Source organism: Bubalus kerabau, chromosome 22, assembly GCF_029407905.1.
Source record: "Bubalus kerabau isolate K-KA32 ecotype Philippines breed swamp buffalo chromosome 22, PCC_UOA_SB_1v2, whole genome shotgun sequence".
Taxonomy (NCBI): Eukaryota; Metazoa; Chordata; class Mammalia; order Artiodactyla; family Bovidae; genus Bubalus; species Bubalus kerabau.
The window spans coordinates 53,786,296-53,810,339 of NC_073645.1; the positions used below are offsets into that span (position 1 = coordinate 53,786,296).

Genomic DNA, 24,044 nt, shown 5'->3' on the forward strand with positions numbered 1-24,044 from the left:
AGCCGGGGGAGGCCCGAGGCTGGGCGCCCAGGGAGGGCGCTCAGTCCAGGGCCTGCTTGGAGGCTAACGGAGGGTCTTGGAGGAGATGGGCGTGCAGCAGAGGGAGTCGGGGGGTCAGACAGATGAGGAGGCAGGACCCTCTGGGTCGTGGCCTCAGCTGTGGAAGCCTCTGCAGGATTCTGGTGGCACCAAGGGCCCCCAGGAAGCGGGCTAGCTCACCAGGTGAGTCCGGAGACGCCTCGGCCAGGGCGAAGTGGCCCTTCCTGCAGTCTGCTCGTGAGGGCTCGGGCCTGTCTGGGGCTGACATTAACTCTGCGTGGGCCCAGCTCTGCCTGGAGGTCCTTGTCCCCCCTGTGCCGTCCCACCGGCTCTGGGGAGGCCGAGAGGCCCAACCTGGAAGCCCTCTTTCTCAAGAGCAACGTCACGGTCACGTACCACACTGACAAGCACCCACCACGCCAGGACACGGGGGCCACACCCTTCCTGGGAGCAAAGCCTGCCGTAAGCACGGGCAAGTGTGCACACACACCATGAGCCTCGCAGAGCACCCCGCACAAGCGTCTGCTCACTGCACTGAGCAACAGAGACTGGTGACCACACGCCTCCAGGAGAAGAGGAAAGGGCAGTGCGGCCCCTACCCCGCACAAGCGTCTGCTCACTCCACTGAGCCACAAAGACTGGTGACCACACGCCTCCAGAAGAGGAAAGGGCAGTGTGGCCCCTGCCAAGAGCACCTGGCCCAGGTCCCCGGTCCCCTCCCCACTGGCCCAGGGCCCTGGTTCCCACCTGACCAAGGAGATGGGTGATGCCCACTGAGCAGCTGTACGCTGCAACAGAGCTGACTCAGCCAGCATCTACAGCCCGTGTGCTCCGTATTTTACCCAAACTGGATGCCCCTCTTCCCAAAGCAGACAATGCCATTAGACCCAGAAGCACCCACAATGAGATGGCTCCTTCAGCTAGGGGGTGATCTTTGCCCCCAGACCCTGGGCCTGGCAGCCCGGAGACCCAAGAACCAGGTGACAGAGTCGGCACACAGCCCGAGGCCCCCAGAGGGCGCGGAGGCCGGCTGGCGAGCCAGAGCGTCAAGGCCCCATACCGACTTTAGCAGTGCTTTGACCCCGGCCCTGGACAGGGAGGCGGCAGCCCCCAGCCACGCAGCACGGGGACCCTGCAGCCAGGGCGCCCAGCTCTGGACACGGTCCAGGCCAGGGTGCAGCTGGAGCCCTGGAGCAGGGCTCCTCCTTCTGAGACACCAGGCAGTGCCCACCCACAGCCCAGACACACCGAGTCTGAGACCCCAACTCTCAGCGCCCAAACAGCCGGAGCCCTTTCTGCTTTAGGTGCCACGGGTGCGCTGCACAAGGTGAGGCTGCCTGGAGCCCTGGCCACCAGCCTGAGGCCTCACTGTCCCTGGTCTCTCCCCTGACCTCAGTGCTCCCCTGGGGTCACATCACAGGCCCTGAGGCCCCGAGCCCTGAGCCAGGATGGAATCGGTCCCCTGCATCCTGGGACTCTGCAGGGCTTACCACAAGTCCACTTCTTCACGCAGCAGTGTTTACAGAGTGACTGCTGTGTGCCCGGCCAGGCTGTGAGGGTGTGGCTGGCAGCCTGGCCGCAGTGCCCACTCTCCCGTGGGAGCTCTGGCCCAGTGCTCCACCTGGGGGGGGAGGGGAACCAGCCATGCCCACACAGGCTGGTGAGACCACCATGCCCCCTCCTGTGGAAAAGAGGGTGCTGTGCTGTCTGAATCTCTGCGGGGCAGGGGTGGGGGGTTGGTGGATCTTCACTCCCCAGGGAGAGGAGAGCCCTGGATCTTTGCTGGGCTGGGGTCGGGGTGTCCTGCTCTTTGCCCAGCCACAGGTCCCAGCTTGGGGCAAGGCTGGCCCTGGTGCGGAGGAAACTGGCCAACAGAGCCTAAGCGGCGGTGAAGGGTCAGCCCTGAAGCCAACAAAATTGAAGGAGGGGTTGTCTGGTCCGGTTTCCTTTCCACAGCCGGTGGGCAAGGTTGGGATGGAGCGCTAAGTGCTGGTCCTACGTGTCACCCGCGGACTAACTGAAGAAGCCGGCGGGCCAGAGCGCAGCTGCTCACACGGGTCCCCTCCCGGTCTCCCCCCGACCCGCGCTCCAGCCGTCCCCCCCGGCGCCCCTCTCCCCGGGCTCCCCCCACCCACCTGGGAGCATCTGCAGCCGCCAACCCACCCCCCGCGGGAACTGCGGCAGCCCCTCCCTCGGCCGGTGGGGGCAGGAGAGGGGTACCGGCGGAAGGTGGGATACCCGCTTGCCAGCCTCCTTGGGGTGTACCACGGCCCCGCTCCGTGTGCCCAGACCCCGCAGCAGCCTGCGACGCACCGCGCAGGAACACCCGCCCCGCCCCCGAACGGCGCTCGCCGCGCACAGACCTCCAGCGCCCCCAGCACAGCCCCCGGAAACGGCCAACATCCCCGAGGGACAAAATCCCCAGAAGGCCCCTAGAGGCTCAGGCGCCCCCAGCTGCCCGCCAAAGTGAGTGCGGCCCTCCGAGTGCCCTAGTCGGCGCCCAGGTGTCCCCACCCCCCGCCCTGCTCGGGAGACACTGCGGCAGCGCGCGGGCGGGGCGCCGGGGGCGGCGGGGCGGGGGCGCTGGGGGGACGCGGGCGGGGGGGTGGGGGGGGCGGCGCGGGCGCGTTGCCATGGCGGCCCGGCGCGCGTAGCCGGCCCCGGAGCGCTGAGCCAGCCCCGGAGCGCGGAGCTGGCCGAGAGCGCGGAGCCGGCACCGGAGCGCGGAGCTGGCCGAGAGCGCGGAGCCGGCCCGGAGCGCGGAGCTGGCCGAGAGCGCGGAGCCGGCCCGGAGCGCAGGGCCAGCCCCGGGGCGGACAACCAGTCCCCGAGCAGAACCAGCCCGGCGCGCTGAACCGGCCCGGCGCGCGGATCCAGCCCCGGAGCAGAGCCGGCTGCAGGGGAACCGGGGCCGCGGGCGGCGAGGCCAGGCTGGTAGGGGCGCCGGCCGCGCGGACCTCGGTCGGCGAGGACGCGGCGGCTCCGGCGGCGGCGCGCCCAAGGATGCAGACCATGGACCGGGCCGCGGCGGCTTTTTATGAGGAGGACGGCAAGGACCTGGACTTCTATGACTTCGAGCCGCTCCCCACTCTGCCAGAAGACGAGGTGAGCCCCCGCCCCACGGTGGGACCCCCACCACCCCCACCGAGGGGTTCGCAGAGAGACCCCCAGGTCCCCGGCCCCCGCGGGCCAGGTCCCTGCCGCAGGGGACCCGGCAGCTGTTCTCACCGCCCCCTCCCCACAGGACGGCAGCTGTGGGCCGTCGGTGCGGATGTCGGCGCCCTGCAAGAGGGGGCCGGGGGCCTCGGGGCAGAGAGCCCAGTCAGGCCTGTTCCGGAGCTGGTGGTGTGGGGGCTGGGGGCCCTGTGACTAATGACCGACTCGGGGCCTTCAGTCAGGAGCCCCAAGTCCTGAGCCCCCAGCTGGGGTCCCCGGGCCGGAGGCTCTGTCTTGTGGGGCTTCTGGCCACTAACCCGGCCAAGCACCTCTAGAGCCGGTTTGCCTGCAACCCCGTCGGAGAAGCTGCCCCTGGGCCTGGGTTCGTCAGATAGCTCTGTAGGTTGGGGTCGAATGGAGACCCTGTGGCCCTTGAACAGGCCAGTCCCAGCCACAGGCGAGGTGGCTGCTGGATGGCTCAGCTGCTCCCCGGGCTTTGAGGTCTTTGCAGAGCCCCTGTCCCAGCACACGCCCGTCTGTGGGGTCTACAGACAGACCCACCTGCCCTCCTGAACTGGAGGGTCACAGAAACCATCTCTGCAGGCCCTGGGGCCCTTGCCCCCAGCTGGCCCCTGCCCACATCCTTAGCTGAGCTGGTTCTAAGGACAGAGGGGCTCATGCCCTAGAAACAGTCCTTCAGAGTCTGTCAAGGGGGCAGTGCCCGGGGAGGAGTGCTGCCTCCCCACCCCATCCCCACCCGCCATGGCCTGGATTTGGTGCGAGAGAGGGCTGCAGAGGGAACCGCAAGGGAATAAATAATTCTGTGGGTATCTCCACGGCTTTATGCGGAGTGAAGGGCGTTCCCAGCACACAGCCTGCAGATGCTCCCGGAGGGCAGGTTCCTAAAGCATCTGCTGGAAACCTCACGTCCCCCGAACCACGCTCCAAGGCAGACGCAGAACGTGGTTCTCCACACGGCCTCTCTGCACTGAACGCCCCACGCCTCCAGGGTCTCCTCTGTGCCCGAGACACCGAGCTGTGACGGGTGCCCAGTAAACAGGGCAGGCAGAGCAGGGTTTGGACCCGAAGCCTCCACCCCGAGCCTGCTGTCTGTCCCACTGCGGAGCCCTGATGCGCTCTGGTAGCAGTCGCAGCGTCCTGGGGATGGAGTAGCCCCCGCTGAGCCCAGTGCGTGGGTCCGGGGCCCCCGCAGTCTGTGGCCGTGACCTCCAGGTGTCGTGGGAGGCTGCGGTGGTGGTCTGTCCAGCAAGGAAGTCTGGACAACTGGCCCCTCTCGCCGCAGCCTCTCCTGATGCGAAGCACTGCCCTGGGTGTGTTCTGAACCCGGAGGTCTGTCCCTGGGGCTCCCGCCGAGGTCCTGTCCCTGCTCCAGATTCTGGTGCCTGCACACAGTGGGTGTGGTCAGTGGTAAAGGCTTTAAGTCCCCGCTGGGGACATGGGACTGCCCGCGACAGCACTTTGCCATCAGATTGATTCCCCAAGGCCGTCCCGTGAGAGAGGACGGAGGGCCGGGCTGCGGGAGCCCCAGGCTGCGGGAGCCCCAGGGGGAACCGCGGGCGGGGACCGTACACTGCGCGGGAGACGCGGGTGTTCGCTGCTTACACAGCTCACTGTATCAGCTGAGTCCTGTGAGCTGGAGACTCCAGCAGGAGCCTCTGGACGGTCCCTCCCCCACTATGACCGCGGACAAAATTCAAATTGCTGGTGACCATGTGAGAAAACGTTCACCTTCATCACACTCAGGGAGCACAAGATACAGCGCCCTGACGACCTTCCCGCCGGCGCCAGGCTGGCGCGAACCAGGCCGCCCTCCCTGCGGGGTGGGGTGCGTGGAGCAGACTGACCTCTTTGGAAAACAGTTAGGGGTCCGGTAGTGATGTGTGGGTGCCCCTCCCCCTGTCCCAGCAACTTCACTCTGGGCACCTGCCCTGGGGACACATGGGCGACAGATGGGCATGAGAACTCAGGGCCGGCACCACCCAGCAAGGTCCTGGCCCCCTGGCCCCTGGCCAGCAGCAGGCAGCACCCCTACTCTGGCACTCGCAAAGGCCGGAGCAGAGAGGCAGAGTCGTCCACCAGGCGGCAGGCGGCCCTGGTCTTCAGGGGCCTTTGGGGGGCGGAGTCTCCCAGTCCCAAAGCTCCCCTGAGGGAGTATTCTTACTGCCCCCAAGACCAGCGGGACATCTGTCTCCCTGGCGCCTGTGGGCCGGGAGCTGGGCTGGGCCGGGGAGTCTGCAGGCAGAGAGGCAGCATTTGAAACGCACAGAATGGCCCGTGGAGGGGTCCCGTGGCCCAGGCAGCCTGGCCCGCGGCCCGCCCCAGCAGGATAGACGCTCCCGCTGGCCAGCACCTCGCTGTGACCGGCCAATGGTAGGAGACCCCCATCTGGGACCCAGTGTGGCAACAGGGGGCTGCCCGGGGAGGCTGCATCCCCCACCTCCCCTGCTCTTCTCCCAGCCGGGACAGACACTGAGCCTCTGCCCACACGCCTGCCAGGGGGTCTGCTCTAACTGCCCCAGGAGGCCCACCCACAGACGTAGCCCATGGTCCACTGGGCAGCGTCCTGCTGGGCAGTGCTGAGGGGTGGGGCGCAGGCCCCGGCTGGGTTCTGGAGAACCTTCTGGACCTGCCCAGAGGCTGGGTCTATACCCAGGATTTGGAGCCAGTGACTGCTGGCCGTGGTGTCTGGGTTCGGCCACGTGGGCCGTGGCAGGACGGAAGTGCCCCCGCCTGCCACAGCCCTGGTGGGTCCTGGGCGCCCGGAGGCGGGGGGGACACAGCCGTCCGCCGGAGCCGCACCGGCTTGTTTGTTCCTAACATGTCACTCACTGCCCCCCACCACCACCCACAAACGTCGGCCTCCACCGTGAAGCCCCTGCCAGCCTCCAAGCCCTGTCGCCTTGGGTGTGGACGGGGCCTGCTTGGCACAAGGCTCGGGGTCCCGAGCTGCCCCTCGAGGAAGAGCCCGGCTCCAGCCCAGCAGGCGGGAGTTCAGGCAGGGCCGGTGGCCTGAAGACCCTGCACAGCCAGCATGCGGCCCGGCCCCTCGGGCCTTGTCTGGACCCACTGGCCAAGTCTGCCTGGCATCTGCCTGGCCTCCCTGAGCCCTGGATCCAGGCAAGGAATGGTCCCTCCTCCTGCCTGGGCCCGAGCAGGGAGGACCAGAGGGGCAGGTCCCAGAGGGAGGTGACCGTGGGCCCAGGGTCCGTCGTCATGTGGCAGGACCTTCCTTGGGTGTGCTGGAAACTGCTTCAGCTGAATCCCGCCTCCTGCTTCAGTAGTAGGGTTTCAGGGGGTCTGAGACCATCCCACCTGGTGGAGCGGGCTCTGCTGAATGGAAGAACTGACTAGGGGCCTGTGGGCATCACCCCACAGAGCCACACAGAGACCCCACAGGGGCTCCCCCGTCTGTGGGTGCAGGGCTCTGGCTTCCCTGAGGGTCTCCCCCAACCAGAGCATCATCCACTGGGCAGGGCAGCAGAGGCCTGGCCCTGGGCCAGAAGCCATGGGCCTGCCCTGGGCGCCTTATCCTGGCAGCAAGCCTGTCTGAGTAAGCAGGCGGGCCTGGTGCCCACGTGGCCACGGCCGGTGAGAGTCAGCGAGGCCCCTGCAGTGGCACCAGCTTAGACGTGTCCTCCTTACAGCCAAGCCCGCGGGGTCCTCGGGCTGTGGACTGTGCGTGTCTGCGTGCGTGTGCATGGGCCTCTTGGTGTGCAGGCATGCATCCCCGTGCACACAGGGCCCGGCACCTCTCTAACCAGGCCTCACGGCACCCTGGGCACCTCGGGCTCTGAGTCCTCAGGGTCCTGGGGGACAGACAGGCCCTGCACGAGGTGGACGTGGACAACCTCTTACAGGAGAACCGAACGCAGCCGGTGGGTTCGGGTTACTGTCTGCTGCCCCATCTGACCGCGTGCTCCGCTCTTTGCTCAGGATTCTCCTTTTAAGACGCCCGTCCACCCTCTGCAGGGTCCGCACACTGCCGGAGTTTGGCGCGGCCACCCCCCCCCCCCAACAGGCTCTACAAGCCACGAGCCCTGAGGCTGCCTTATCCTCACCCATCTTAATGCCACGCCCAACAGAGAGAGCAGGGCAGGCCCAGGAGGGTGGCACCGAGGCCCTCCCTGAGCGGAGAAGGACGTGGACTATGGGGGAAACCAAGTCACCCGAGCAGACCTGCCCCGTCCGCCTCCGTCCCCCAGCACCACACACACACACCACCTCCCAACCTGCTGTCCCTCCCTTTAAACTCTTCACCTCCTCAGCCATGGCTCTGGGGACCTGTGCAGGGAAGGGGAGAAGTTTACAGGTGGAGGCTCCTTTCAGGACCTGAGCTCGGCTAAACCTGAGAATACCCTGCATGCTGGGGGTGGGGGCAGTGGAGGCTGGAGGCAGAAGCTTGGTAGGGACAGGAAGCTGGGGACTTCTCTTCTGTACCACCCCGCTCACCCCTACTCTCCAACCCTGCTCACCCCCCTCACCCCTACTCTCCAACCCTGCTCACCCCGCTCACCCCTACTCTCCAAGCCCGCTCACCCCTCTCACCCCTATTCTCCAACCCCGGTCAGCCCATTCTCCACTCCCACTCCGAGGCTGGGTGTCCAGGCCCTTTCCTGACCACTGCCCGCATGCTTCCCCCTCAGCTCCCAGTCTGGCTCCCTCTGTGCCCTGTCCCCTCTTTAGGTGGGTGGTGTGTGAACACACAGACACACAGGGCTGACCAGGGCATCAAACAATGGCCTGGAAAAGGGCGGTGAGGTACAGGGTGTCTGACGTGTGTGCGCCTGTGATGAATGTGCTCGTGCAGGTGTGACTTGCGTGGACACGTGGGCACAAGTGTGTGGATGTGCAGGTTTTGCGTGCCTGTGCCTCTGATAACTGAGTAAATGTGTGAGAGTTGTGTGCGTGTATGGGGACAGCAGGTGGGTGACAGTGTGTTAGTGTGTGGTGTGCACACACAAGTGCGTGTGGGTGGCAGGACCACAGCTGAGTCAGTTCCAGATGCGGGGGTGGCCGCGGGGTCTCGTGCCCAGGCCCCCTGCCCCTCCACAGGCGCCCAGGGCTCAGCCCAGGCTGTCTCGGCAGGAGAACGTGTCCCTGGCCGACATCCTCTCCCTGCGGGACAGCGGCCTGAGCGAGCAGGAGGCCTGGGCTGTGTGCCTGGAGTGCAGCCTGGCAATGCGCAGCGTCGCCCACTCGGCCATCTTCCAGACCCTGTGCATCACGCCCGACACGCTGGCCTTCAACACCAGCGGGAACGTGTGCTTCATGGAGCAGCTCAGCGGTGAGGCCCGCGCGGCGCGTGTGAGCATAGGCGCCCGCGAGGGCACAGCCCCGCCCCGGACCCACAAGGGCGCGGCCCCGCCCCCGGCGCCGTGGTCTGGAGCCGGGTTTCCACGGCAACCTGCCTGGGCCTGGGTGAGGGGAGGCCGGGGGCCGGACCCCGCTGGTGGGTGGTCCTGGCTGGGCCTCAGGTGCACGTAGCCCCCCATCCGGGAAGAGCCTGGCAGCCTGTCTCACCTGACGTGTGTTGGGGGGTCACCGTGTGAATGGCATCTTCTCTTCTCTCCCCAGATGACCCTGAGGGAGCTTTTGTGCCCCCAGAGTTTGATGTGACGGGGAACACCTTTGAGGTAAGTGGCAGCAAGGAGGCCAGCAGCTGGCCCCCTGCGCGAGTGCGGGGTGCCCCCCAGGGGCTGCGTGGGGCACTCTCACCCCTGCTGCTGGGCTCCGGCAACAGCGTATGTCTGGCTGCCGGCTCCTCACTGTGCGCCTGGCATGTTGTCTGAGTGTGACTATATTTAAGATGTTAAAAGCGCCTAAAATTACCAGTGGTGGCTGGCGGGAGTCACAGCTCCTCTGAAGGACTGGCGGGGCCGCTCGTGGGAGGCTTGTGGCCCAGAGAGTCCCCTTCGAGTGTGAGCCGCGGCCGGCCATGCCAAGGACACTTGGCCCAAGGTCACTGAGGCCGCCAGGCCCTGCCCCAGCAAGTGAACCCCTGAGTGGAGACCTAGAGAGGGGAGGGCCCACCTGTGCCAGTTCAGCTTCCTGAAAAGAGCCTCCCGCTGCATCTCAGCCCCTGGAACTGCCTTTTCTGCACTGGGCATCACATCCTTCGTTGGGCGGGGGGGCAGGACTGCTGGGGTCGGCGCTGCTCTGTGCGGCCTCGGAGTGTCCAGCACGAGCTCCCAGCCCAGTCACTGCAGAGCCGGGAGGGCCCAGGGGCACGCTCCCCCCGCTTGGAGAGACCAGCATCTCCACAGGCCTGCCTCCCTGGGGTGGCCCCGGACGATGGTCCTGTAGGTGGGGTGGGGCCTGGCAGGCCCATCTCTCTCCAGTTGTTCCACTTTTCTCCCCGTATTTTCCTCCATTTTGTCACGGTTGCAGATGTTGTGTTCACTGTGGAATGTGAGGTCTCACCTCCCTGAGGCAGCAGTTCTCAAACTCTTTGGTTCTTGGAACCCTTATACTCCTGGAAGCCAAGTGTCCAAAGAGCTCTGTGTGAGTCACACCTGCCAGTACTCACTGTGTTACAGATAAAATGGAGAAATGCAGAAAAAGTCCACCTACTAACTCATTTAATAGTAACGATCATAAACCCATTCCATGTTAACACGTATAACATGTGTTCATGATAAGTGACGGTGTTCTCCCCCAGAAAAACAGTGAGGACAGTGGCATTGTTTTCCGTGTTTGTAAACCTCCCGAAGGCCCAGCTCGGCGGAGGCCCGGCTCTCACCACGGCGTCTGTGGTTAGTCTGCGGTGCCCGCGCCCAGCCCACGGCCCGGGGAGCCCCCGCAGCCTTCCACTATGAAGCTGTGTGGCCTCTGGAACCATGCTTTGAGAAAAGCTGCCTGAAGGCATCCTCTGATGAAAAAAAAGTTTATCAGTCCTCCTTTTTTAGAAGCTTTTTTCTGGATTGGTTAATTAATCGCGCAAGTCTTCGTTGCTTTGTGTGGGCTTTCTCTAGGTGCGCGGGCTTCTCACTGCAGTGGCTTCTCTTGCTGCTGCTCACAGGCTCCGGGCGCGCAGGCTCAGTCGCCGTGGCTCACGGGCCCTGCGGGGTGCGGGCTCAGTCGCTGTGGCTCGTGGGCCCGGGGGAGTGCAGGCTCAGTCGCTGCGGCTGGCAGGCCCTGCGGGGTGCGGGCTCAGTCGCTGTGGCTCGTGGGCCCGGGGGAGTGCAGGCTCAGTGGCTCTGGCTGGCAGGCCCTGTGGAGTGCGGGCTCAGTCGCCACGGCTCGTGGGCCTGGGGGAGTGCAGGCTCAGTGGCTCTGGCTGGCGGGCCCGGGGGAGTGCAGGCTCAGCTCGAGCTCAGTAGTGGCGGTGCACGGGCTTAGTCGCTCTTCGGCACATGGAGTCTTCCCAGCCCAGTGGTCAAACCCATGTCCCCTGCATTGCCAAGTGGATTCTTAGCCACTGTACCACCAAGGGAGCCCTGTCATTTATAAAACAGTCAAATTATTGGGGTTGTTGACTTAAAAAAATGCACAATGTGAGAGTTGCAAGTTAAGTTTTATTTGGGGCAAAATGAGACAATAGCCCAGGAGACAGCATTTCAGACATGTCTGAGAAACTGCTCCAGGGGGCGGGGGAGGTCAGGACATACGTGATGTGGTGAAGGGGACCTGGCGTGGGTGCATGCTCAATTGCTCAGTCGTGTCCAACTCTGTGACCCCGTGGACCAGGGCCCCCAGGCTCCTCTGTCCGTGGGATTCTCCAGGCAGGAGTACCGGAGCGGGTAGTCATTTCCTCCTTCAAGGGATCTTCCCGACCCAAGGATGGAACCCGTGTCTCGTGCGTTTCCTGGCAGGCAGATTCTTTACCGCTGCGCCACCTATGTGCAGTCAAGCTCCTATTCTTTTTTTTTTTTTTTCATTTTTTAGATGTTATTACTTATTTATCTTCATCGGCTGTGTGGGCTTTTCACTAGTTGTGGCCAGCAGGAGCTGCTCTCTTGTTGCAGTCTGCGGGCTCCTCGCTGCTGGGTCTTCTCTTCTGTGGCGTGGGCTCTAGGGCAGTGGGCTAAGCAGTTGCAGCCCCGGCTCCGGTGCACAGGCCCCGTCGTCATGGCTGACGGGCCTCGTTGCTGCACCGCCTGTGCGCTCTTGAACCGGGGCTTGAGTTTGTGTCTCCTGCCTCAGCAGGCAGGTCTTCACCACTGAGCCTCCAGGGGAGCCCAGCCACATGCCCTGCAGAAGGCCTGCGAGTCACAGGGGCCAGGTGTCACCACGAAGGACTTCAGTCTTTTCTAAAAATGAGGAGATGCAGAAACTGGGCTCATACAATTGGGTCCTGCTGGCATCTGTCTGAAGACCTGTCCCATCACCTTCCCCAGAGCAGGGGGCCTCATTCCTGCTCTTCACCCCGAGCTCCTTTCAGGAGTGTTGAAGGTCGGCAGCTGCAGCAGCACCTGATTTAACCCTTGCAGAGGTGGATGGAGAAGGCAATGGCACCCCACTCCAGCACTCTTGCCTGGAGAATCCCAGGGACGGGGGAGCCTGGTGGGCTGCCGTCTATGGGGTCGCACAGAGTCCGACACGACTGAAGTGACTTAGCAGCAGCACCAGCAGCAGAGGTGGCCGGCAGGGTCGGATACGACTGAAGCAACTTAGAAGCAGGAGCAGAGGTGGACGGCAGGGTTGGACACGACTGAAGCAACTTAGAAGCAGGAGCAGAGGTGGACGGCAGGGTCGGACACGACTGAAGCGACTCAGCAGCAGCAGCAGCAGAGGTGGCCAGCAGGGTCGGACACGACTGAAGCAACTTAGAAGCAGCAGCAGAGGAGGACAGCAGGGTCGGACACGACTGAAGCGACTCGGCAGCAGCAGCAGCAGAGATGGACGGCAGGGTCGGACACAACTGAAGCGACTCGGCAGCAGCAGCAGCAGAGGAGGACAGCAGGGTCGGACACAACTGAAGCGACTCGGCAGCAGCAGCAGCAGAGATGGACGGCAGGGTCGGACACAACTGAAGCGACTCGGCGGCAGCAGCAGCAGAGGAGGACGGCAGGGTCGGACACGACTGAAGCGACTCGGCGGCAGCAGCAGCAGAGGTGGACGGCAGGCCCATTTGCAGGTGACAATGTTTTCCTCACCGTTAGTGGTTTGTTTGGTTTTTTGCCTTAAGAAACCTTCCCAACCTCAAGGTCCAACAGATACTTGGCATTTTCTGCCAAGAGTTTTAAAGGTTTTGTTGTTCACATTTAATCCACCAGAGGTAGATTTTTTTATGTAATGTGCGGCAAGGATCCAAGTTCATCCTTCTCTGTATAGAAAAGGGTTTTTCCAGCTGTTTATTGGCTTGCCCTGGGCATACTCCAGCGAAGCCACACACACCCCCATCCAGACAAAAGTGGGTCCACTTCCCAGACGTCTGCTCTAGTCCAAGGGTGTCTGCACCCTGCATTTATCAGCAATCCCAGCTCCACAAGGAGCCCAGTGTCTCCCAGGGAAAGGGCTCGCTCCCTGTTCCTTTCAGAAGCATCCTGGCTGTTGTGAAGTCTTTCTTCTTCCACGGAAGGCTTGGATTTAGTGTCAAGTTCCATGAAAAGCTCTGTCGGCATTTTGACTAGAATGGCTCTGAATCTGTACCTCAGTTTGGGGAGCACTCACACCCTTATCGCATGTGGTCTCCTCTAGAAACACATTATCCCTCTTCGTTTATTTAGCTCTTATTTACTGTCTTGGTAACAGTTTAAAAGCTCTCCTGTGTTTTACTTGAATGTCCTTTACTAGGTTGTTCTCAGGCACGGGATGCGTTTGACTCTGTAAATGGATGGTCATCTTTGGAATCACATTTTCCTGCTTTTCATGTCAAATCTACAGAAATGCAGTTCACTTTAACATCTTAATCTTGCATTAGCCCTTGTGGTAAATTATTTGATTATTTCTGATAACTTTCTGTTTAACTGATCAAAGTGTTAGTCGCTCAGTCGTGTCCGACTCTTTGCGACCCCGTGGACTGCAGCACACCAGGCTCCTCTCTCCATGAGATTCTCCAGGCAAGAATACTGGAATGGGTAGCCATTCCCTTCTCCAGGGGATCTTCCTGGTCCAGGTATCGAACCTGTGTCTCTTGCATTACAGGTAGATTCTTTACAGTCTTAGTCACCAGGGAAGCTTCCCAGGTGGCTCAGTGGTAAAAAACCTGCCTGCAGCTGATCAAGTCACCAGCAGAAGGTGGCAGGCTGTGTTGCCGTCCAAAGCTTTGGTGCCACGTCTGCCGCGCGATGTGTTCCGGGTGGGCTGGAGCAGGGGTGAGCAGGTCAGAGATTCTTCGCCATCCTGAGAGCTCCTCCCACCTTCCCAGCAGGACGACTTCTGCCTGAGGCCCCTGCTGTAGAGAGGCCTCATGTTCTATTGTGCAATACTTCTGCAGCTTTTGAAGTGATTATTAAGATGTCAGTATCTCCCAATTGTTTTCTAACGTTAAGTCAACCTTTCTTACTTAGAAATACCTAAACGGGCAGCGTCCTGTGTTTTCTTTACGCCTTTGCGTTTGATCGGCTGGTGCCTGCTTCACATCTCTGCGTGTTTTCATGAGTGGCTGGTGGGTTTCCATTCTGTTGATGTTTCTGACTGTGTTGCCATCAGGAGTATCTTTGTCGTGTGCAGACGCCCCTGCCTCCTTTTCCATGTTACAACTTAGACAAGAATGGAATAGTCTGGCCAGACTGACTCAGGCAGCCGTCTGTTTCCTTGGAGCAAAGAGCTTTAATTGCTGCTCTATTTTTAATAATTATAGGACTTACCTGTTTTGAATTTCTTATTGACTCAGCTTTTGATAAACCACATATTTCTAAAAATTTACCCATTTTTACCTGTGTTTTTAAAGTTGAAGGGGACATCCTTTCTTAATCAATGCCTTTATTGTGGGTGCCCCCTTCCCCTCCTTGGATGGTTTATTTGTGCCGTCTCTTGCTGGTCTTGCGGGAAGGAGCACATCCCTTCAATGCCTTTATTTTGTTGGTTTTGTCAACAGAAATAATAATCCATAGTAGAAATGCAAAGACTGCTATTTGAGCCAGACAGAGGCCTGCAGCCTGAAAGACTCAGAGTCAAGAAGCACTTGTGTCGTGTCCCCAGAATCCAAAATGTGAGGGTTTTAAAGGCAAACCCCACAAAAGTGCTTAAGTGTCTGTCAAGAATTAGGGTTGGAGCTGCAAGAAGAAAGGGTGCTGGTTAAGCAGGATTTGTTGGGGTCTGAAATGGCTGCATAGTCACAGGGGGAGGCTTGAGACCTAGGGTTGCAGGTGGCAGCTGCTGGCGGATACTGTTCTGAGAATGGCTGGTGGTGTCCCTGAGTCTGAGAGCAGCATCCCAAAATCCAAGTTCTCAGGGATGCAGGAACGTGTCTGAACCCTCCCCACCTGGATCCTCCCTGGATGCCTGAACCGCAGCGACTCCATTCTGATTTTTAAAGGCATCCTCTTCTCTACTGGTTAAAGCAGTCATATGATGTGTGTTCAGCAGGCCATAAATCGAGCTGCATAGATGAATGGATAACGAAGAAGCAGGGATGTCCCTATGGTCCAGCGGTTAGGACTCAGCACTTCCACTGCTGTGGCCTGGGTTCGTCCCTGGTTTGGGAACTGAGACCCTGCAAGCCTCGTGGCAAGGCCAAAAAAGAGAAGAAAGCGATGTGTCGCGTATGTACACCAGAACACTACTCAATGTGCTGTGTATATACACCAGAACACTACTCAGTCGTGAAAAAGGATGAAATAACGTCCTTTGCAGGAACACGAATGGACCCAGAGATGATCATCAGAGTGAAGTGAGTCAGACAGAGAAAGACAAATACCATATGGTAGCATGTGCACGTGGGGTATAACATGTGACACAAATGAGCTCATCTACCAAACGGGAACAGACTCACAGCTACGCAGCTCAGACTTGTGGCCACCAAAAGGGGGGAAAGAGCGGCAGTTTGGGGTTAGTGGATGCAAATGTTACATGTAAGATGGGGAACAGCAAGGTCCGCCGCCCGGCACAGGGTACCGCATTCAGTATCCTGTGATAAACCACAAGGAAAAGGATTCTTAAAGTATATATTTATATATAAATGAGTCACCTTGCTGTACAGCAGAAGTTAACACATTATTGATCAACTGTACTTTAATGAAATAAAATAGTTTAAAAACACAGGCTTCTCGGGTCAGCACAAAGTTCGAGCCAAATCATGTGTGAGCCAGAGCGACTGCCCCCGCGTGGACGCTTCTCCCGTCAGCTTTGCAGAGAGCCCGCCTGGTGTCCTGTGCTGTGTCCTGCCCTGGATGCTCCCCCATCAAGTCTGCGCTTCCGTTTCAGTCTCTTTCTTCCTGTGCTTGTTTCAAGTTAATGAGTCTTCCTGACTTCAGTCGGACACTCAGCTCATTAGTCTGAGCTTTTCTTCTTTCCTAACATTAGGGTCAACGCGTAAAGCTAAGACTTTCCATCCAAACCTATGAGTTTTGCCTCATAGCATTTTTCAGTATCATTCACTTCTAAGTGTTATGGCCAGGGATCAAACCCACGTCCCTTACATCACAGGCAGATTCTTTAACCACTGCACCATCAGGGAAGCTCCTGATTGTCTTATTTCTTTTTTAGATATTTCATTGTTAATGTATAAAAATGTAACTGATTTACGTATGCTGATTTTGTATCCTGAAATTTTACTGCATTTGTTGGTTAGTTCTAGAAGTTTTTTGATGGAATCTAAGATTTTCCGCATGTAAGCTCACATCATGCACAGAGACAATTTTATCTCTTCCCTTCTAGTTTGGATGCCTTTTATTTCATTTTCTTGCCTAATTGTCCTGGCTATCAACAACTTCCAGTGTGTTGAAAAGGAATTGTGAGAATGGGCATCCTTGTCTTGTTCTAAACTTAGAGATCAGCATTTCACCATTGGGTATGATGTTAGCTTGTAATATGTGGCCTTTATTATGTTGAAGTGCATCCTTTCCATACCCAGCTTATTGCAAGCTCTTGTCATGAAAAGATGCTGAATTTTTCCAAATGCTTTTTCTGCTTTTATTGAGGTGATCATATTAACTTTTATTCTATTAATATGGTGAATTATATTTATTGATTTGCCTATGTTGAACCATCTTTGCATCCCCCGGGGACAAATTCCAGTTGCCCATGGCATATGATCTTTTAATGTACTTTTGAATTTAGTTTGCTAATATTTTGTTAAGGATTTTTACATCTGTATTCATCAGGGATGTTGCTCTGTAGTTTTCTTGTATTGCCTTATCTAACTTTGATGCCAGGGTAATGCTGGCCTCATAAAATGAGCTTGGGAGTGTTCCCTCTCATTTGATTTTTTGGAAGAATTTGAGAAGGACTGGCATTAATTCTTCTCTAAATATGTGTTTGGTAAAAAGTCACCAGTGAAGTCATCTGGTCCTGGGCTTTTCTTTGTTGTGAGGTTTTTGATTTCTGGTTCGATCTCCTTATTAGCAACAGTTCAGTTTGTTTCTCATGACTCCGTCTTAGTGCACTGCGTGTTTCTAGGGATGTATCCATTTTTCTCTAGGTTAACCAGTTTGGTGCATACATAGTGGTCTCTTATGACCCTTTGTTTCTGTGGCATCAGGTGTAACATCTCCTCTCTCATTTCTGATTTTACTTGAGACCTCTCTTGTTTCCCTAGTCAATCTAGCTAAGGGGTCCACAACCAAGCCAGAGGCATGTCTGCCTCTCACCTGATGAACAGGTGGGTACGACCCCTGCCAGGTCCCTTGGCAAATGTTGCTGGATCCCACAGCTCTCACAGGGGAACTTTTGTCCACAGATGGATCAAAGTGCTGCTGACGGTACAATCTAGAGACAGCCATCCTGCCCGTATCCCAGGGTTTTATCTCGTGTGACGGTGGTCCTCCCAAATTCTGCAGCATCAGCGCTGTTACACGAAAATCCCAACCATTCTGGCTTTTTTTTTAATGGGAATGGTGGAACTTTACATCTAAACTTGACGAATGTGAAAATAATCTACCTGGGGGGCGGGGGGAGATGGAGAGCAATCTGTCCTCCAGGTGTGGAGTGCACTCTGAAGCTACTGTGATTAAAAGAGCGCAGTCTGGACAGAGGGAGAGCCAGAGTGAGAGGAGGGGAGGCCAGAGTGCAGGCCCTGGGGGGAGAGGACGTGGGACGAGGCTCAGGCCGGCAGACGGTGGGCTCCTCTTCAGCTGCTCAGGGTGGCTCTCCACCAGGAGACAAGCCCCCATCCCTGCAGTGCCCAGCAAAAAGACATATCCCAGACGGGTCAGAGCTCGATGCTTCACAACTACAAAAGTACTGGAAAAACACAGAAGCAAGCAGTTTTTATTGTGCTGGGCTAGGGAAGGCCCTCCAAGGAAGCCAATAAAAAAGAATGATCTCACTCATGAGCCAAGCTCCTTAGCAGCTGGCCATGACCCCGAGCGGCAGCCCCACTGGCGGGGCCTGAGCCTTCGCGAACGTGGCGTGGTTGCATGAAGACGCCACGTGAGGATGGTCACTGCAGCGCTGGTCACAGCAGCAGATTCACCAGTGAAACAGTAGAACTTTTTAATGTCAGAGACACATGAACAAAGTTAAAAGATCAGTGACGGAACATACATGTGACACTGAGACCAAGATCAGCCCCTTCGCCTGAAAAGGGCGTGTTCCTCAGTGTGGTCTGACTCTCTGCGACCCAGTGGACCATAGCCCGCCAGGCTCCTCTGTCCATGGGATTCTCCAGGCAAGAATACTGGAGTGGGTTGCCATGCCTTTCACCAGGGAGTCTTCCTGACCCAGGGGGCAAACACGCGTCTTTTGTGTCTCCTGCACTGGGAGCCACCAGGAATGCACCCAAAACAGGCAACAGCTCAGCAGAGAATTAGCAAAGTCCATGAGTGGGCATAAAGAGGAACAGTTAGGGCAGGAATAGAGGTGTCTTGGGGGTGGGGGATGAGGCGGGGAGCTACCCTGGAAAGATCAGGGGTGCTCCTGGCCCGGAAGAGCAACACCAGGAGCGACCGGTGGCTGTGCGCGGGCCTGCACGATGCCGACCACATGGCCCCGGCCCCACGGCCCCGCCCCCAACGGCCTCACGGCCACGGCTGCGCCCCACCACGGCCCCGCCCCAAGGGCCAGCCCCAGGTCCCCCCCCACCCCCACCCCCCGTGGCCACGGCCCCACGGCTCTGCCCACAGCCACACCCATGGCCCCGCCCCCGCGGCCCCGCCTATGGCCCACATGGCCCCGCCCCCACGGCCCCGCCCATGGCCCACATGGCCCCGCCCCACGGCCCCGCCCATGGCCCACATGGCCCCACCCCCGGCCCCAGCGGGTCTTTGATGCTGCAGGCTCACATCTACTCTCTGGGGGCCACGCTGAAGGCAGCCCTCGACTACGTGCCAGAGCCTGACCCCCAGCCCAGGCTGAGCCAGGAACTGGAGGCGCTGCTGGGCCAGATGCAGGCGGAGGACCCCGGGGACCGGCCCAACCTCCAGGTAAACTTGCAGGCCTGCCCCGCTTCACCCCAGGAGATACCCTGAACCCTGCGCGACCCCGGCCCGCGCTCGCACACCCAGTAAGCACGCGGGGCCCCCACCACCTGGTCATCCGGGCTTCTGACTTTTATACTCTGCACTTCGGCGATGAAGGGTGCGCCTTGTAATGGTCACGGGCGGGACAGAATCTGCGGGTTTCCGTAAGCACCCCCAGTCCCGGCCCGTGACCCCAGAGCCTGGAAGGCTTAGTGGGCGGGGGTGGGGGCCGCCCCGGGGCGGGGGCGCGGGCTGAGCACCGGCCCGCCGCAGAGCATCATCGCGCTGTGCGAGGAGAAGATGCAGCTCACGTCGTCCTGCCGCCTGTGCCGGAGCCTGTCGGCCGCCGGGAGGAGAGTGCTCTCCATCGAGTCCTTTGGGGCGTTCCAAGGTAAGCACACCCTCCAGCGGGCCAGCACGCGTGCGCAGGCACTACCGCGCGTGCAGCTGTGCACGTGTGGGTGTGCACGTCAGCACCAGCGTCCTCACACACTGCGGAAGCACCCACACTTACATGCCCCCGTATCCAAACAGATCACATGTGCCCCCCCCAGCACACACAGAAACATACATGTATGTGCAAACTCGGACACACCTATTTAGACCACTCACAGCAGGCACACATGCAGCGCACGCCCACAGCTCACCCACGCACACATACGCACACCCAATCAGAGGTGAGAGGCAGGTCATCTGGGAAGTGGGTGCTCAGGACCCCTCACCTCTGTCCTGCTCTGTGGGCCTTGGGGCTGTGGACCCAGTGCCGTCCTCTGGCAGCCACCTAGTTCCTGCCACACACGCTGTTGCTGAAGCATATGGGACTTCCGCGGCCCTGGGGTGTACTCTCGAGTGGCACTTTGAACTAGTGCCAGCGTCTGCTCTGAGCTGTGCTCGAAGCGCGGAGCCCGGGAGGGCCCTGGGGGAGGCAGAGCCTCTGGGGGCGGCAGGGCCCCTCTCCCAGCCAAGCAGCAGCTTTTACCGCCAAGTCGGCGTTTGTGGCGCTGCAGTGGCACCGGGCCCGCCGGCGGTTCTAACAGTGGGGAGGCTCTGGGGTGGGGCCTGCAGTCCCCCAGGAGTAGGAGGGCAAGCGTCTCTAGAGCGGTTCACACAGACGCCTGTGCGCGGAAGGTTTTGCGTCAAGACCAGGCGGGACTGCAACCAGATTTAATTTATTCCTTTGGGGAGGATCGCTTCTGTAATTGTAATAGCAAAACGACGTGCTTTTTGGATGAGGTGATTAGACAGGCCTTAGGAAATGTTTCCCCCGCGGGAAGCTCATCCCCGGTGGAGGGTGCGGGCACCAGAGCCTTGGAGACTCATTAATTAGCCAGGATGGTGCAATTAAGGAGGCAGGCCAGGGCGTCTCTGGGCCAGTACGGGGTGGGGGGTGGCCAGGGGCCCTGCAGCAGTGCGTTCACTGGTGCCCGTGGGCAGGGGAGGCAGGGAGAGGCCCACCCAGGCTGCCGCCCTCCGCAGTGACCATGCCCTGCTCTCCTCCAGATGTCAGCGACATCACCTGGAGGGGGCGACTGGCTCCTAGAGGTGCGGGGCCCAAAAGGCAGCTGGAGGACCGTTCTGCTGACCCCGAGGCCCTGCCTGCCCCGGAGGGCTGGCCCCCGAGCCCCACCAGAGAAGGCCTGGAGCACCCCGGGACCCCACCTTCCAAGGCTCTGCTGTCTTCCCCTGTGAAGAATGGAGAGAGCCCGGGTCAGGAGGGGCTGGCCTGCCTCCTCCTGGACGCCCAGCGGCCTCTGGCTGACCAGGACAGAGGCTTCCTGGACAAGAGCCGCCTGAGAAAGGTGCGGACGCTCCCCCGGCTCCCGCCCGACGGCCCCGAGTCCAGCGCCCTCTGCCTGTCGCTGACCAGCGTGAAAACCCCGCTGCCTGCATCGGAATTCTTCCCTCCAGACCCCAAGAAGGCCTTTCCAGAGGGGAAACATGGCCTGTCCAGCTTCCAGGCACAGCCTGGATCCAGACTGTGGCCGGAGCGAGAGCTCGAGCTCCGTCGCCGAGGGGACAAGAGGGTGGGCGGCGTCAGCCCTGCTCGGGAAAGCCCCCCGCCTGGTTCCGAGGGCCCTCGAGGTGCGGGTGGAGACCCAGGGACTCTGGAGCCTGACGAGGGGACTGCGGACGGAGCTGGGGAGCCGGACAGGGCAGCTGCCGAGCAGGTGGGTGACTGGGTCCCGCACGCTGGGTGGGTCCTGTGCACGCTCACGGGCGCCCTCCGAGTGCTGGGCATTTACCCCAAGGAAGGAGGGCAGCCTCAGCTTCACTTCGGCTCAGTTTCCAAGCTTTAAGACGGGGAGCCAGGCACGCCTTTGCTGGGTTAGTTTTTCTCTCAAAGAGGCGCAGGGAGCAGCCTTTCCAGGAGGAGGCCCAAAGGCTGTCTCCGCTCTGCTTCGCCAGCCCTGGCGCTCAGGGGCGTCTTTAAGTTAGAAATTAATTAAGAATGTGGGTTGAGGTTGCTTACCTGTCAAGCTTGGTTGGAAAGGTGATAGTCGCTCAGTCGTGTCCGACTCTGTGCGACTCTATGGACTGTAGCCCACCAGGCTTCTCTGTCCATGGGATTCTCCAGGCAAGAATACTGGAGTGGGTTGCCATGCCCTCCTCCAGGGAATCTTCCTGACCCAAGGATCGAACCCTGGTTTCCTGCATTGCAGACGGGTTTTCTACTATAGGAGCCTGAGCAGCATTCTCCTCGTACTGGGTTCTGAGCAGCCGCCGTGACCGGGGGTGGGGTCTCCCCAAGGAGGTGGGGTCTCCCCAAGGAGGTGGGGGCTTCTGGGTGGAGGGTGGGGCCTTCCTGGGGCCGCGTGTTGCAGGTGGGGCGGCGATCTTCCACACCCGGCGTGCGTCCCTTCAGCCGTGTCCGAGTCATTGCGACCCTACGAACGTAGCCCACCAGGCTCCTCTGTCCTGGCAGTCTCTTTGTAAGCTGGGAAGGACAGAGGACGCCTTTAGAGCCAGTGTCCGGGAGGTCTGTGTGTTTTTAGCCTGACCGCGGCTGATCTGAGTGGCATGCAGCAGCCCTCAGCCCTCTTGTGGGCGGAAGTCTTGGCCCCAGCAAGTTGCTCCCCCAAGGTGGGTCCCCGTGAGCATCTTGCGACAAAGCCGCCTGGGGGTCTGTGGCCCAAATACGTGTGAATGTGGGGCAGTGCTGTTCCCCAGCCTCATCCCACCACCTCTGCTGACCCAGGGCTTCCCTGGTGGCTGACACGGTGAGAGGCTGCCTGCAGTGTGGAGACCCGGGTTCGATCCCTGGGTCAGGAAGATCTCCTGGAGAAGGAAATGGCAACCCACTCCAGTATTCTGGCCTGGAAAATCCCATGGACCGAGGAGCCTGGCAGGCTACAGTCCATGGGGTCCCAAAGAGTCAGATACGGCTGAGCAACTTCACTGCTGACCCAGAGGTTCAAGGGGAGGGCCGACTGAGTTACACTTTTATTCATATTCTGACAAGCACCTGAGGGTAATTTACATGAAAAATATGGTTCCTTTAAAATGGAAATCCCTCCTGGAGACTCCAGCAGGCACTGACACATGCCCAAGGCCCACACGCTGTCCACTCCACCCACACTGTCCCACCGCCTGCCCCACCGTGTCCGCCCACACAGCCGCACTTGTGTACCCGGAGCCAGGCTCCGGGGTGAAAACCTCAGGCCTGAGCCAGGGGCCCCACTCACCTTCAAATGCCCGGCAGCCTCACGACAGCCGACGTCCCAGATGGGTAAACTGAGGCTTGGGACCACTGTGCAGAGGGTGGGTGGTGTCCAGGGGCAGAGCTCATGGGGCGTCTCAGCCACCAGCTTTCCTGCCCCAAAGGCCTCCGGTGACTAGGCCCCCACACAGGCCACAGCTCATCAGATGTCAGAGACCCAGATCTCTGGAGAGCACGTCCTGGTTGCAAAGCTGGCTGCTCCAGTCCCACATACAGCGGGAGACTTGGGGAGTCCTGTGCCCCTGAACCCAGGCCGCTGGCCAGGCACAGCCTGGGTGAGACAGGCGGGGAAGCCACAGGACCAGGGCGGCTGCACCCTGGTGTAGAGTGGAGTCCGGGAGTGGTGAAGCCACCACCTCCGGAACCTTCCTGTAAACACGCCCGTCTGTGTCCGAGGGTGGCGGGTCCACCTAGCTTCTCCTGTGTCCCCAAAGCAGAGAACGCCCTCCGAGCTGAACTCAGTCTTCTGATTCTGGGACTTTTATGGGGTTGGGGTCTCAAGGAAAGGGGACACGTAACATGAAATCACAGTCTTAACCATTTCAAGGGTGCAGGTCGGTGGCATTAGGTATTTACACTGCTGTGCGAATATCACCACCACCACCTCTAGAACTTTCTCATCTTCCCAAACTGAAACTCTGCCCGCTGTGAGCATGGACCCCTCCTCCCCTCCCCCAGCCCTGATACCCTCCCCTCTGCTTCCTGCCTCTGGCTGTGACCCCTCAAGTCTGTGATGTGTGAGGAATCAACGTCCCTCTGTGGCTGGCGTGTCACTGACCAGGCTTTATCTGCGTTGTTGCTGTGTCAGAATTCCCTTCCTCGTTAGGGCTCAGTGATGTCCCTCGAGTAGATGGACCAATCATGCTTGTCCATCCATCGCCCGAAGGTACTTGGGCTCTTCCACGTCTCTGCTCTTGTGAGTCATGCTGTTTTGAACATGGGTGTGCAACCACATCTTCAAGACCCCACTTTTAAGCTGGCTTGCTGGAGCAGATGGTGATTGCGCGTCTGCTTCTCTGAGGGGCCACCGTGCGGTGTCCACAGTTGTGCGTGTTTTGTGTTTCCGCTGGCCATGAACAGGGATCTGGACTGTCCACTCGCCCCCATACCTGTTGTGCGGATGCGGGGACTCCCCCGGCCTGTCATGCGGGGGAAGGGGCGCACACACCGTGTTGGAGGCGGTCTTTGCCCTGTAAGCCCCTCCCAGGTGCCTGCACCCTGAATGTGACTCCCCCACCCCCAGGGCGTCTCCCTGCAGGACCTCCTGACCAAGCTGGGCCGGCCCTTCAAGGAGTACGAGCTCTGGGCTCTGTCCCACGCATGCCTCAGCACCCTGCGGACGCTCGGCCAGCACCCAGGTGACCCCCCTCCGCGGGTCCTCCCCCAGCACGTCTGGCCCGGGACCTGGGGGCTGAGTGGCCTCCCATGCCCGTGTGCTATGCACACAGTCTGGGGCCAGGCGGCTGTGTCCACCCTGTGAGCCAGGGGCAGCCTGGGGTGTCGGCTCTGGTCTCAGGACCAAGGAGGTCAGAGCGCAGCTTAAAATGTGTGGGCCTTAGAGCGGGGACCCTGCAGCAAAGCCGGAGCTGCATGGGGGGCTCAGCCCA

At 60.0% G+C, this 24,044-nt stretch overlaps 1 protein-coding gene across 1 annotated transcript in view; it reads left to right on the forward strand.

Annotated features, from left to right (window-relative positions):
* Positions 1 to 3,042: 3,042 nt before the first annotated feature.
* Positions 3,043 to 24,044, forward strand: part of KNDC1 (kinase non-catalytic C-lobe domain containing 1) — a 51,872-nt gene continuing 30,870 nt past the window's right edge. Inside the window, exons 1-7 of the mRNA XM_055560338.1 lie at positions 3,043 to 3,144; positions 8,302 to 8,500; positions 8,791 to 8,849; positions 18,537 to 18,683; positions 18,993 to 19,110; positions 20,220 to 20,887; positions 23,681 to 23,795. Of these exons, the coding sequence (XP_055416313.1) occupies positions 3,043 to 3,144; positions 8,302 to 8,500; positions 8,791 to 8,849; positions 18,537 to 18,683; positions 18,993 to 19,110; positions 20,220 to 20,887; positions 23,681 to 23,795 (1,408 nt within the window). The remainder of the gene's footprint in view (positions 3,145 to 8,301; positions 8,501 to 8,790; positions 8,850 to 18,536; positions 18,684 to 18,992; positions 19,111 to 20,219; positions 20,888 to 23,680; positions 23,796 to 24,044) is intronic.